This window comes from Cygnus atratus, chromosome 4 (genome assembly GCF_013377495.2).
Source record: "Cygnus atratus isolate AKBS03 ecotype Queensland, Australia chromosome 4, CAtr_DNAZoo_HiC_assembly, whole genome shotgun sequence".
Lineage (NCBI taxonomy): Eukaryota > Metazoa > Chordata > Aves > Anseriformes > Anatidae > Cygnus > Cygnus atratus.
In genome coordinates this window covers 16,293,977-16,307,635 of record NC_066365.1, presented here as the reverse complement: position 1 = coordinate 16,307,635, position 13,659 = coordinate 16,293,977, and the positions used below count along the sequence as shown (strand labels likewise).

The following is a 13,659-nucleotide window of genomic DNA, read 5'->3' as shown; positions in this document are numbered from 1 at the left end:
CCCTTAAGTGGGCAAAGTGACACCTGAAGCCTGGGCATCAGAGCTGAAGGATTTTCAACTACCTTCTGACACGTAATAGAGTCACAGGTCTCTCTCAGACATCTGACTTCTCCTCTGTGACAAGCACATGCAGTGCAGGCATTTTTTTTCCACTGTTCACCGTGCTGTTTGAAAAGAACACAAGAGATGTATACAATTGTTAAAACACCATAAATAACCAAATTCTTTCCAGAAATCTGTGTTGCCTGTTAAATATGACGGCTCCTTCTGCATATCTGTATCCAATACCAATTTTTTTCTTAAGAGATGCTTATTTCCACATGATCAACAAACAGAAAAAAGAGGTATGAGGCTTAAATGACGCTGGTGTGCATTTCTTGTTAATTGCAAGCCAGTGACACTGGGAGGCCTTTACTATCATTATCAGCAAAAAAGTATTGTTAAAAGAAAACCCCACATATGTACATTCATTAAACAGTGCATTGAATTAATTCCAGATGATACAGTGAAAGCTATGAATACTTTTGACCTTCACCAGTGCTTTTTGCTTTCCTCCTTCAAAAAAGCTTTAAAAGAAAGTAACTAATCTGCTTCACCCTGCAAACTTTCTTCCTGCTTGCCAGCAAATTCTTATCTACTCCTAATTTCTTTCAACTCTTCTGGCTTTCCAGGGAGAGAAAAAGCAACGGTTGTACTAAGCTATTAATGCTGGCAGAAAGTCAGATGTGAGGGAGAAGGGAAAGAGGTATGTGCCAGAACTTGTGAACAGCTGGCTTTTGGTGTGGCTCATCAGAGCTTACCTGGTACACTCTTCCTGACACCGAGCAGGGCTTTGGAACACATTCTGGGCAACATTTTCCAGGAGACATAACCATAGCTTCATCCTAAATAGAAAGCAGGTGAGACAAGTAAAATAAGCACATGAATAGTTAACATGCAACTTCGCATCACTGCCTGGAATTCCTGGCGTTTACTATCTGTGTGATAAACCACAGTCACTCAAGGCTTGGTTTTGGCTCCAAAATCTGGGGCCCATCTTTGCAGTAGGAGATCAATGTAGAAGGCTAGAAATAAAAATATTTCTCCCTTCCCATTTTCTGGCTCTTCTTTGGATGGCAATCAAAACCCAGATATGTAGATAGGTATATAGGTACAGATAAAGACACACACGCAGTAGAAAAAAGTACCGACACATGCTCAGGTATACAGATAGACAGAGAAAAAAATGTGTATATAAAGCCATATAGAGAAGCACACTGAAGTATGAGACGGAGGGATTTTTTTTCTGGCACCGCGGTATTATTAGGCTCTGAGTGGGTGATTTACACTCACCATCTCAGGAGTGCTGTACAGAGGCATTTGCTATGCTTTAGTTAAATCCATGCAGCCCAACTGACTGCGCAGGTATAAAATTATGCTTAAAACTTAGACTATTCTAATTTAAGCTTTGTCATGACTGATTTAAATCATGTTGGGATAAGCTGGCACTTCACATCAATATAACTGTTCCTTCAGGCCTCAAATTCCACCTGTTCAAAACGTGAAATCCCCCCGCTACAATGCCATGTACATGCAATGATTGGGAATGGGCACAGTACTGTTCACCAACACCTCCCTCCAGCCACATCAGGATGACTGCAAGACTGACTTGTGGACTGAAAGTAGTGCAGAAATGCTCAAGCATTATTATCTCATCTCCTTTGTTAATCAAATCACTAGGTCTTAAAGAAAAAGTGGATGACTTTGTATACAACTTAGCAACCACAGGTTTGCCAGCAGAGTTAAAAGAACTCATTCATCGTGGGTTTTGTTGGGATAGCATAACGAAGACCTTCTGTTTGGCTCTTCTGGTGGCTTACTGGCCAGAGATAACTAGTGGCAAAGCTCCCTGCAGACAAGTACGCGCAGTGAGCTCAATCTGCCAGACGTTCATTCTGCACTGGAAGCAAGAAGCGAGCTGGGTTGCACGTTCAGGAAGAACACATGCCCAGAAAGCACGTTCTTCACTCCTGACTTTTTTCATGCTGTCTTAACATTGAGCTAAAAAGTTAGGGCTTGCCCTGCCCCACAGATCCTCTTCTCCTATGGTGGGACATACTCAGGTGCCCTCCTGCACGCAGCAAGTGTTTTTGAAGTTGCCCTCACTCAGCACTAAGGCACAGCTTCTATCCAAACGATGCAAAATGAGTTTAATAGCGGTGTCACCCTGTGGGGTGAAGTTATTTATTCACTTTTGACAAGGAGTTGAGAAGGAAGAAAGGGAGAGGGATAAAAGACACATGCAAGAAAATGTTAGGTGTGATCGAGACCAGAACAGAATCCCCACACATCCTGTCAACGCTCCTTCCACTAGGCATGTTTCCTTGGCTGGAAACAACTGGAGCCCCATCAGAATTGGCTTTCTGCTACATTAACTTGTATGCTTTCAGCTGATTATTCTCAGATACATCACGGCAACAACACAGTAATTTCTGTTTCCACTAATTAAATCCTAATGATTAGCTGATTAAACATTAGTGCAATCAGTCAGCAGGCAACATCAGTCCATTTGGGGTGGGAAAGGGAGGAATGTAAAGCAGGCATAAATCTGTTTTAATGCACAGTACTTAGTCAACTAATAGTAATTGAATATCTCCAGACAAAGCAAAACAATTAGCATGCAGAGAAACAGGTGGGTTTTCCTTCTATCGAAAAAAAAAAAGTGTTAATTGCACAAGCATCTGGTCCAGTAATAGTAATCTGGGTAAGCATCAATAGGAAAAAAGGTTTATGACTACTGCTTTTTTTTTTTTTCCTCGGTGTTATAAGGAAGTGCGCTCAGCTGAAGCACACATTTTAAGGGAGCTTAACTTCTGGATTCAGCATTTGAGCGTGACAATAGATAAAAACATTCGTGGGAAATGGCAGCCCATATAAAACAAAGTGAAGGTCAGAAGGAGGGACTCCCAGGGAGCCAGCTCCTGCATTTCCAAGAGGTCCTTAGCATGGCATACTGTTGTAAGGGAGCACGCTGGGATGCCCAAAAAACCTGCTACAACGGGCTCAATGAAAAGAAATCCAAAGAGCGTAACACCCCCTCAAGCACTTCCACTACGTAATATAATAAACAGAACTTAGAAAAAATCAAATCAGTTTTATAGAGCGTATTGTGCATACTTTGCTGTCTTTACAGACCAGTGTGTTGGCACTGTATACAATCCTGTGGTGTTTCGGTTGGTTTTATCACTGCCTAAGCGCTAAGAACTCATCGTTTGTCCACAGCAAAGACCTCAGAGACAGAAATGTCCCAGTTCTCTCATTTGATCTAAAACAGAGAGTCACTATTTGAGCTTGGGTAAGTCATCTCACCAGTTTTAGGTTTTTTTTAAACACAAGCAGATGTAAGGAATAGTGCTCTGAGACTTCTGTTTTGGCTGAAATTGTCTTATTTCTAAGGGGAATTTTACCAGCATTTGACTGGTGAAATTTGACTGACTTTTTCAACGGTATTTCTACAGTTCTTGTAAAAAAAAAAAAAAGTCCAAAGCTGCAAGCCAAATACTAAAGTTTATGAAGATAAACTCCCGTTAAAATCTTGTGCTTTTGTTCCTTCCGCCAGAGAAATAAAAATATTTTCTGATCCTTCCTACATCATTTTTTTAATTATAAAACCAAAAGCGCAGTTTCTTTAGAGAGTATTTGTGCTCATTCAGCCAGCAAATGCATGATAAGAATAAATTGGTGGGGAAAGAGTGTATAGGGGAGGAGATGGACAGCACATTTATACCGACAGACTTATCCATCACTCCGCACATCAAAACTCCCTTTTTCAAATCTCCCACTTGTCACGCGGAAGATGTGCCTGCTAACTTGTACATCGGTGTGAGAAATGGATCTTGCCAAGGGAAAGAAGGCAGTCAGGAGCAGCGTCCCTGGAAGGCCGACGAGTCCTCACCTGGTTGCACAGCACAGGCTGGCAGGAAGCTGTGAAGCACTGAGTCACGCCGTCCCTGCAGACACATTTGGAGCACTGACCGAGGCGCCAGTCCTCACCATCCCGGAACAAGCGGCCATCAAAGTAGCAGGGCTCTAAGAGATAATAAAACATCGGGCCATTTTCTTTTTTGGCGTCCCTTAATCCCTTTTCCATCACCCACAGTTAAAACACAGACTTTATGCATCTCAGAATGCAAAATTCTGTTTTGTCAAAGCAGAAAATAAGGGTAACAATTTCAACAGTTTCCAAGGGTTTTAGACTTGGGAATTAAGAGCTCTGGATGCACTTCAGCCACTGGATTTTAGCAAGAAGAGGTATCCAATACCTCAGACATTTCTGGAACTTGCAGTCCAAGTCTGTTAGTGCCTAAAGTACCCTCCCTACATAGCAAATATCTGCATTCTTCTCCCTCAAATTGCAATAGCCATAATAATGAGCTATTAGGCACATCAGCTCACTGCTGAAATCTTATCATTTGCTACTGGCCTGGGGATGAAGCTGTTAAAAATGTAAACACGGTAGAAGAACAGAAAGAGAATTAAGCGAAACACTTGACCCCGGTGTCTTCCCAACAGAACAGAATGCAAAAAGAAAAGCTCTCCGAAGTTCCCAGCCAGGGAGATCACTGCAGCCAGAGTTCAGCCCTGTTCAGATGCGATACTCACCGCCAAGGCCCACACAGGTGGGACAGCAGGCTCCCTGAGCAGTGTACTGCAGCTCCCCTCTTCCACAAGCCAGGGCTGGGCAGCCCGTGTGGGTGCAGTTCACCTTCCCGTGGGCACAGGAGCACAGGACACATCCAGAGCTGGCCCACTGTGTGCCGTGCTGCAGCACAGAACACAACCAAAGGCAGAGAAAATACATCCATGAATCCAGCTGCCAATGAGACCTGTGAATACATCTCCTTTTTGAGCCTCCCCATAATAGTATTTAGCTTCACTCTTCTGCCAGCCCAGTCAAGCTTTGTACATCGTAACCCTTACTTCTGGCAGCACTACTGGGGCAAAAAATAGGTTAAAATTGGTGACGTAGCAGCCCTGCAGACCAGCCGAATCCCCCCAAGCGCAGAGGCATCCAGCAATAACCCCCTGCCTGTACCTCCTCTCCACTACAGCTTCTACAGGGTGGACGTTCTCTTTAGGGAAACATTCAAGAGGTGCCCCAACACACACATGACAACACTGAACACCCCCTGCCCCATATACTTAAGCTCTTCACTACGAGTAAAATCTCATTAGCTTTGATTATTCATTAATGCAGCAACAAATATCTCTGCCCTGAGGCAGGGTGAGGAAAAACTGGCCCTAAGAAGAAAGATGTCAGTGTATTGTAATGCTCTCCAACAGAGAATGTTAATTTTTACAAAACACACAATATTAAGTTAGGCAGGGAGAAAAAAAGCTCTTGTTAGATAAAGGATACAGCTTTCCTTCGATGCAGCTGCCATCAGGGCCAGTGCTGCTAGCTAGACACTTGCAGGATGAAGTCATAAAGCACTACGCTGGCCTAATGACAAAAGAGAAAACTTCTTCCTTCAGGCAATCTGTGCCAACCATCAGAACGAGACTTTGTACTGCCAAAAACCATTGTTTGATGTTGCCCTCACACAGGAATTTGGGTGTGACATGTGGCACATGTACAAATATGCTGGCTGTGGTCCCCACGAGCATGCCTACTTGTTCTCCTGACTTGAGTCCCAAAGGACAGACTTAAAAAGAGCCGAATGGCAAAAGCTGTAGCTAGAGTACAACCGTATAAAATGCAGTAACAGCAACAAGAAATACAATGTAATATAACACACTATCACCCAAACCAGGGGTACAAAGAAATACGAGAAAAGGATGGATGCGCTAAGCATTCCAGTCTTTGACTGGATTGTGACAGGTTCGTGCTGGTTGTGCCAGATGCTGAAATAGTGTTACAACTTCCACCTGAAACACAGACTGTAAGGTCCAGATATTCAAATATATCTGGGCATTTCAGCATATTTCTTAAGATTTGGACCTGAACTGCCTCTTATCAAACAAAAAGGTCTATAAGAGACCACACATAGGACTCGGGTTCACTGTTAAGCCCTTTTTTTCCGTATGCCTATTGTTCAGCATGATTCATTAACTACTACCCACAAATCTTTATTTTTTTTCTTATCTATAGACACTTACTCCTATTGGTTTGGCCTTCCAGATCCCCTAGGTGAAACCACATGCTGAAAGCTGCTTCTTGAATAATTTGGGATTATGAAATACATAAACCCAATTTGCATGACAACAGTCAATCTCTACCAGCATACATGCTGCTGACAGAAAAGCCTTCTTTCAGGCTAGCTAATACACCAAGTTCAACGTGTTTTGCTTCTCCTAACATTACTAATTTGTCTCAACAATCCACAGAAACAGCAAACGGGAAATTTTCTCCTGTTAAGCCAAGCAGGACACAATATTGCTCAAAGACACATCCCCTTATTGCAAACCCTGCAGACCAAACTCCTGTTTTATTATCTGATAGTAACAGAATACAGCCCAATAACCCATCCTTCATGTCAGCTAAGCATCCTTCACTGACATGAAACAGTCCGAGAGCTGGAAACTGGAAAGGATTGTCCCTGCCGAGGGACGTGACAGAGCACTCACGCTGTGGATCTGTCCTTCATGCTGGCAAAATCCTTCAGCTCTTGAGGCACAATCAGGGCAGCACTTGTTGGGGGCTATTTGAAGCACTTCTCCCTGAAAAGATACAAGTATCCAATAAGCCATGCATGTAAAACAGAGAGTTTCAGATGAAGTGAAAGATACGGGGCCTGGCTGGACCCAATGCTCTCAGTTTAAAGAGAAAATACATTATTACAGAAGACCCCTCGCTGAGAGCCATCACATCATTTTGCTGTATTTGACATTCTGCCTTTAAAACAACAGGAGCAGAACTTACACTCCTAACAGTGCGATCGGAAAATCCCCAGCAGGACTAGTTTTCAGATCAGAACAAAGAATAATAACTGGAAAGCACTTATCCAAGACAACAAATAGGATTATTCACCGACTGTTCCCTGAGGAACGTGGTATAACCATAATTTTTTCAATAGACAAAAGTTTTCTACATGTACAGGATGGATCTCAGTCTAACATTTTGCATCCTCTTCAGCTGCAGGGAAAGAGATGATGCTGATGGAAGCAACTCATTGAACAAAGGGAACAACACATCAGTGAAGGCATCAGCCAGCATGGGGAAAGATCTTGGCCTCCTGTCCTTGAAACGTTTCCACAAACTCTCCAAAGCAACGCTTTCATGTTCCTCCCAGCTGCATGTTAAACCTTACTGTGCAAGGGTGTCTGTCACTGATGGCAGCAGCATCTGAGGGCCCTGACACGGCCTTAGAGGTACCACAGATCACAGCATTTTTCTCCCACAGCTAATAAAAAAAAAATCAAAGCACCAGGCAATTCTACTGATGTGAGCACAGCAGCTGGAGAGGAAGGAAGCAGAAACAGAAACTAGAGAAGGTTCAGAAAGAGAACTGCAGAAATTTTTTACCAATAAGACTACCTTCTTCAAAATATTGCAAAAGTGTTTCCCAGGAGACAATCTCTATCCTCTCTTTCCCCAAGGTTAAGGCCAACCTTCAAGGGATTGTTCGTGCTCAGGAGGGATTCATTATTTGTTTTGTTTTAACAAAAAACGAAGGCTGTGCAATGCCCTAAATTGTCTTACTTGTTACCTCCTTAGTTGTTTAATAAACACGAGCAGAATGACTTGAAATGTCACAAGGTTTCACTGTTTTCTAAAAGAAACATTTGGATTTTTCAAACTGAAAAAAAGTTTTTTACTTCAAGATTTCCTTCAATGTCAGATTTTTAGGAGGTGGAACACAAAATTAAATATTTAATTTATCTTAAACCATTAAATTGTATTCAGCTGTGATCCTGGTGAAGGGAAACTGTTGTGGGTTGTTGGGGTGGTTTTTGGTTCATACAATGGAAATCATTTTTGCTGCTTTTACGTCTGTTTGGAACATTCATTCTTTCAGCCTGCCCATGTGCAAAGAAGGTCTGTACACCCAGCAGCAGGCTGTACATACATGTGCAGGATTCCACTTGGGTGTGCTTTTTGTAGACTTCCTTTTTTTTTTTTTTTAATGCCTCGTTGCAATATCAGCATAAATCTCATAATAAGCAGATTAGAAATAAACCACGGAGAGGGATGGCGATTTCTGACCTTGTTGATCAGCGGCCAGAATTTTCAAGGATGATTAAGATTTCTGAGGGTTGATCCAATTCTTCTCCCCATTTAAGTGGCCACGTCTTTACATAAGACTTAAAATTCTTCATCTTTAAGATTACCGATATCGAGGAGTCTCAGAGATTCATTTCACACTGTAAATCCATTTCCCATTATCAGCATTACAGTTCCTACCTTTTCATTCATCTGTGTTGTTTCTTTTTAAATGAACATCATCCTCTCTAGCTCACTCATTATTAGGTGCACCATGACAGCTTTCTTCTTTTTATTTCTCTCTTCTTTAGCAGAAAAATTCTTAAAATCTCAGTCTTGTCTTAACCCACAGTGATAATAATGGGGGAAAACAGTAAGGATGAAAATTGTTTCCCCGTTAATGCTGTCATACTGAAAAACATTTCAACTAGGTTCATAAAGCAATATAATTATTATATTGGCAGTACCTCTTTAAAACACTGATTTTTATTGTCATTCATGCGTACTACCCCAGCCATCCAGATGCTAATGCAACACCAATTCCACGGCCAATTAGCTACAACCATTAATGAAGGCTCAGACTGAGGAAGATAAACAGGAGACAATGAAAGCTCAACAACCACCACAGGGCACACGAAGAGGGAAGACAATCCCAGCTCTGTTGTTGTTCATCAGAGTGGAAAGCGTCCGTCTGCGTGGGGTGACAGCGACCCAGCTCGGCGTTCAAATGAAGGGTGAGTGGAAGCTGGGCTCCTGCCGGGAGGTCCGAGCCCACTTCAGGGGCTCCCTGCAGGGACCAGACCGCCCCTGGAGCACGGGCAGCCCGCACGGCGCTCCACCAGCAAGCCTCTGGCTGGGGCGTGGTGATGCAGACAAAAGCTTCGCACGCTGCGATCATCGGGCTGTCCTCGATGAGGAGCGAACGTGCACAAAGACTGTGCCTGACCCTGGGCAGTCACACACACCCTGGGAGGGAAAGCGTGATTTCACTGCTCCCTCTTGCTTCCCCTAAACCCTGCTGGGAATCAGACCCCCAGGTTCAAAGGGAGCTGCCTGGAGGCAGCTGAGCACACAAGCTTGATGCAATTGCCCCCGCCATACCTTTATGTGTAACACCCCATGTGCGTGCCCATGTGAACGTTTTAACATACAACTATTCCAGGAGCTGAAAGCAGAAGGCTGGCAACTCCAGAATGACCTGACATTGCTCCTACCAGCCAGAAGAGATCAGCTGGCAGCGGGATGGCTGCAGCCCCTTACCTTCTGGAAGTCACACTGGGGGCGTCTGCAGACTGTAGGCTCACAGGTGATGACATTGCTACGGCAGCGGCACTCTTGGCACGAATCTGGCTTCCAAACTGTGTTATTCTGCAAACAAACATGACGTTTTAAGTTAGACCCACACTGCAGAAGGTGTGCGTTACTTTAGGTGACAGTACATGGCTCACGTAGCTCAAAACAGACAGGCTGGCAGAGTTAAGTCTGCAGTGGGCCACACTCCCTCCCGATGCTTATCAATCACAACTTTGGTACCACAAATCCAAACACACAGCTGAAAGACACAGGCATGCGTGGCAAGTAGCCAGCTCCAACAGCAAGATAGCTGAGAGGACACAATCTCCATAATCTCTTGTGAAACTTCTCTACCCACAGTTTGTGCGAGGGCACCTGAGCTAGCTTTGAGGCTACCCAGGCCCTGGGCAGACATCTGTGGCAGCACACACCCCAGCACGTGCTGCTGGGGGGCAACGCACAGGAAAATACTGACAGCCTCGACTCCAAGGGAGCCCCTGCTGAATGCAACATTCAACATTTTGAGCCTGCAAGGAACGCAGAAGAAAAAGTTCATGAGTCAAAACCATCTCCAGTTCGGTTCTTCGGCCAAAACCAAAACCGAGCTTCTTGCGTTGGGCTGTAAGGTGGGAGGAAAGGCCTGAAGAGCGTTACTAATGCACGGGCAGGCAGAGGAGGCTCCGCCTGGTCACACCCATCCCACACCGACACGGAGGAGCCCTGCCCACGCAGCTGGTCCGGCACGTTCAGAACTAGCTGTCACCGCCGCTCAGTCAGGGCGCCCGACCGGAACGCCCGCAGCCAATTTGCAGAGGTTTTCGCCACCGCTGCCTGACCCCTCTCCATTCCCCCCGCACCGAGGCCACCATCCCACGCCGCCGCCAGGCTGTCATAAGCCATCTCAGGCCCTCGCCCAGCTGCTCGGGCGCTTGCCAGACTTCTCCCCCCCCATCGGTTTCTCCAAGGTCTGAGCAGCCTCTCGGGACTCGTTCCTTCTGGCGAGACGCTCAGGAAACAAAGCTCGCCTTCCCTGTTCTCCTGAACGTTGACTTCCAGCTCTCCTGACACCGCACAGCAACACCAGCACCCCAGAGAAGCAGCCAGGTCTGCCCTGCTCCTGCTTTCCTAGGAAGATGAGCCTGATGAAGAAGAAAATCTGCCTCAAGAGCCAGAGAAGCTTCTAGCATGCCCTGCGCCAGCTTCAGCAGAGAAAGGGGCTGCGGCTGGATTTGTGACACAGGGAAAACAACAGCACGTCCTGGCACCAGGCTGGAGAGAGCAGGCTCCCTGCTGGCACGCGGGGCTCTCTGCTAGAGGAGATGGCAGCTCCTGAGGCAGGAGGCTGGCACCCCGGGCATCCCCAGAGCTGGGTGCAGATAAGCAGAGCAGAATGAAGTGCAGACAGGGGCTCTGGCGGGCCTCCTCCCTCGCAGGCAGCATACGAGCAGTGGGTATCCCAGGGTGGGCACGCAGCTGGGTCGGATTTGTCTGGCAAGGTTCAGCCTAGCAGAACAGTGAAGGTTAGTCAGTGAGCACAACGAGAGGATCCCCCCGCGAGGAGTGCTGGGCCTTGCTACGGACAGCCAGCTGTTGGCATTCCTGTCACTCTAAGGCTTTCTCAAAAGGTAATGCAAATGGAAAAGAGTCCCTCGATCTTGCAGTGAGGAGAAGGAGAGAAGTGAGGGAAGGAGCCTCTCTTCCACTTACCACCAGTAAGCCTTTAAGTTCCACGGCTAAATTTGCCTGTTCTTACTTACAGAGTCTCGGCGCCTCCGTACGACATCTCACAAAAGCAAGGGTTTGCTGCTGGGATGCTTACTGGGTAACCCACAGGGTGAGTGCTTTGCTGCCTTGGTTTCGGAAAGCTCTCCTCTTGCCTGCACTCAGCTCCTCTGCAGTCGCCAGCTCTCCCGTGCCAAACACCCTCTCTCCAGCAGTTTAAAAAAGCAGCTGGTAGCTACACACAGAGGTATTACCAATGATACAATTGCTCTATCCAGATTTTATTATCTGCTTTATTATTGCCTCCCCTGGGAAACAGAGCTCTTTATCCAAACGAAACGGCTTAATCTGTGACACTGAATCAACAGCGCAGACCTGCAAGCGGGAAGATAACCAGAAATCCTAGTGCCTCCTCACTGCTCTTCACCGATATCAAACGATGCTCTTCACTCGTAGCAAAGCTCACCAAGGAACAAACGCTCGGGCAGGATCAGGAATTTCGGGAGATGCTCTGCTGAGGACGGTGGCAGCACTGACCCCAAGCACAGCAAGGATGGCAGCAAGCCCCTCGGGGCAGGCTATCCACAGGCAGAGAGGAGGTCGGTTCTGCTCGGGTGATACAGCTGGGTCTCTCCTCTCCTACACGCAGCTGAGGCTGGAGGGCAGAAATCTAGAAACCGTCTCTGCCGGCAGACTTACTGCACAGCTACAGAATAAATTCAGGTTAAGTTATGTACATGCACAGCTCGAGCTAGCACACACGCTGTGGTTAACTCTTCCAGCTCTCTTTAGCAAACCCTACCACACTCGGATCCCCTTTAACACCACGATCATACCCACGACTCCTAACATCTTCCCACTGGCAAAAAGCGGCGTTTAATCATCAAACCCGTGTGGCAGACCTATTGATTTATTCATGCTCGTTTGTTTCCAGCTGGAGGGGGAACCCGAGAAGGGTGGGTGGCGAGGGAGAACATCTGTGCACGGACGATGCCAGCGTTGAGAAGCAGCAGTCTGCATTTCAAAACTGGCAGCTCGCTGCAGGGTGAGGCTGCTGGCACGCCACGGGGCTGGTACTGGCCACTGGGAGAGGAAAGGGAGAGCGCAGGCGAAGCACCTCGTCACTTGGGGGTGCACGTACCGCCGCTCACAGGGGGCAGTTGGGGCTCTAAGCCTTCACCCTGTAGCCTCTTGATTTTAATTTAAAAAAAATTAGTAGTATTTCTACGGAGGAATGGTGGCCAAAGGACTCATACGGCAAGCGATCAGTGCTGAGCCAGCCTTACACACATTTGGAGACGCAAATGCTCAAGTTTCTGCTAAAAACAACTTCCTCCCCTGACTTCTCCCTCCCTCATTTTCTATTGTTTCTATATTGCAATATATTTCTATATCTCTATTTCTACCCAGCAGGCTGGCTCTCCCTGGGGGCTCAAATCAGCTTTTTTCCAAATCCTCCACAGGCGAGAACCTGAACTGGACCCCAGGGTACCCAGTACACGCCTGCAGCCACCCACAGGTGTCAATGACTTCCATTTGCTGGTGGCAGACCAACACCTGCACATCACCACAGGGTTTTCAGGAATTTGGATAACTACTGCCTGATTTTTCAGATGTGAGAGCCTTCCAAGCAGCTCACAGATCTCACCGTTCAACGTTCAGCTCCAGACTGCTGGCTGTGGAGCACCAGACCTGAAATCAAATTTAAAAATCTGACTCCTGGCGACAATCGATTTTACTGATCTCTCTACGGGAAGGCAGGGGTTTTATCTGCTGTAACGCTACCAAATGTCTGAACGTTACAGCCGTGGAAAATTGAGCAAAATGCCACGTCCCAGCTATGAGCCATGTGAGGTTTTCATCCTTTGGGATGGTTCAGAAGAGCAGGACGCCTCCTTCGTACGCTTGGTGGAAATACAGAGAGGAACTGGGAGGTTACTGCAAAGGTTACTTTCGGGTGGCGTGGCTGGGTACTGACTATTTTAGGACCACGTTTAAAACTAATTTTAACGCGCTCCCTGCACACACACAAGTGTGTTGCTAACAGCTGCTAATGCAGAAAAGCATAACACGATTTATCAGTGCCTATCAGTGCCTCCTAACCTGGAAATGCAGACTGTAATCTTTCACTGCCAGTGTTTTCATTATTCTTTATTTTTTCCCATTGCAAACATGCCTCGATGGTTAAGACAACCAAAGAGGGGCCAGCACCTTGTGTACGTTCTCCCCACTTTTGCCCCCAGCTAACCACGAGCGCTTGGTGAGCCCAAGCCCCTGGATAACGTGCTCAAAGGCACACACAAAGAAACTGGAAAGTTCCTAGATATTACCACTTACAACAGACAGCAAAACTTTATTCTGCAGACACTTAAAGAAGAGCTGTAAATCCACGTTACATCTTTTCTAAGGCGCTGAGCCTCGGTGGATAAACGATGTGCTACAATTTAAGCACCACGTTCCTA

General features: G+C 46.2%; 1 protein-coding gene across 1 annotated transcript in view; it reads right to left on the bottom strand.

Annotated features, from left to right (window-relative positions):
- FRAS1 (Fraser extracellular matrix complex subunit 1) overlaps positions 1-11,258 on the bottom strand; it is a 109,708-nt gene extending 98,450 nt beyond the window's left edge. Inside the window, exons 1-8 of the mRNA XM_035541468.1 lie at positions 11,233-11,258; positions 9,951-10,002; positions 9,443-9,550; positions 6,607-6,699; positions 4,642-4,801; positions 3,935-4,068; positions 801-884; positions 63-164 (exon numbers count right to left, since the gene is read on the bottom strand). Of these exons, the coding sequence (XP_035397361.1) occupies positions 63-164; positions 801-884; positions 3,935-4,068; positions 4,642-4,801; positions 6,607-6,699; positions 9,443-9,550; positions 9,951-10,002; positions 11,233-11,258 (759 nt within the window). The remainder of the gene's footprint in view (positions 1-62; positions 165-800; positions 885-3,934; positions 4,069-4,641; positions 4,802-6,606; positions 6,700-9,442; positions 9,551-9,950; positions 10,003-11,232) is intronic.
- Positions 11,259-13,659: the final 2,401 nt, after the last annotated feature.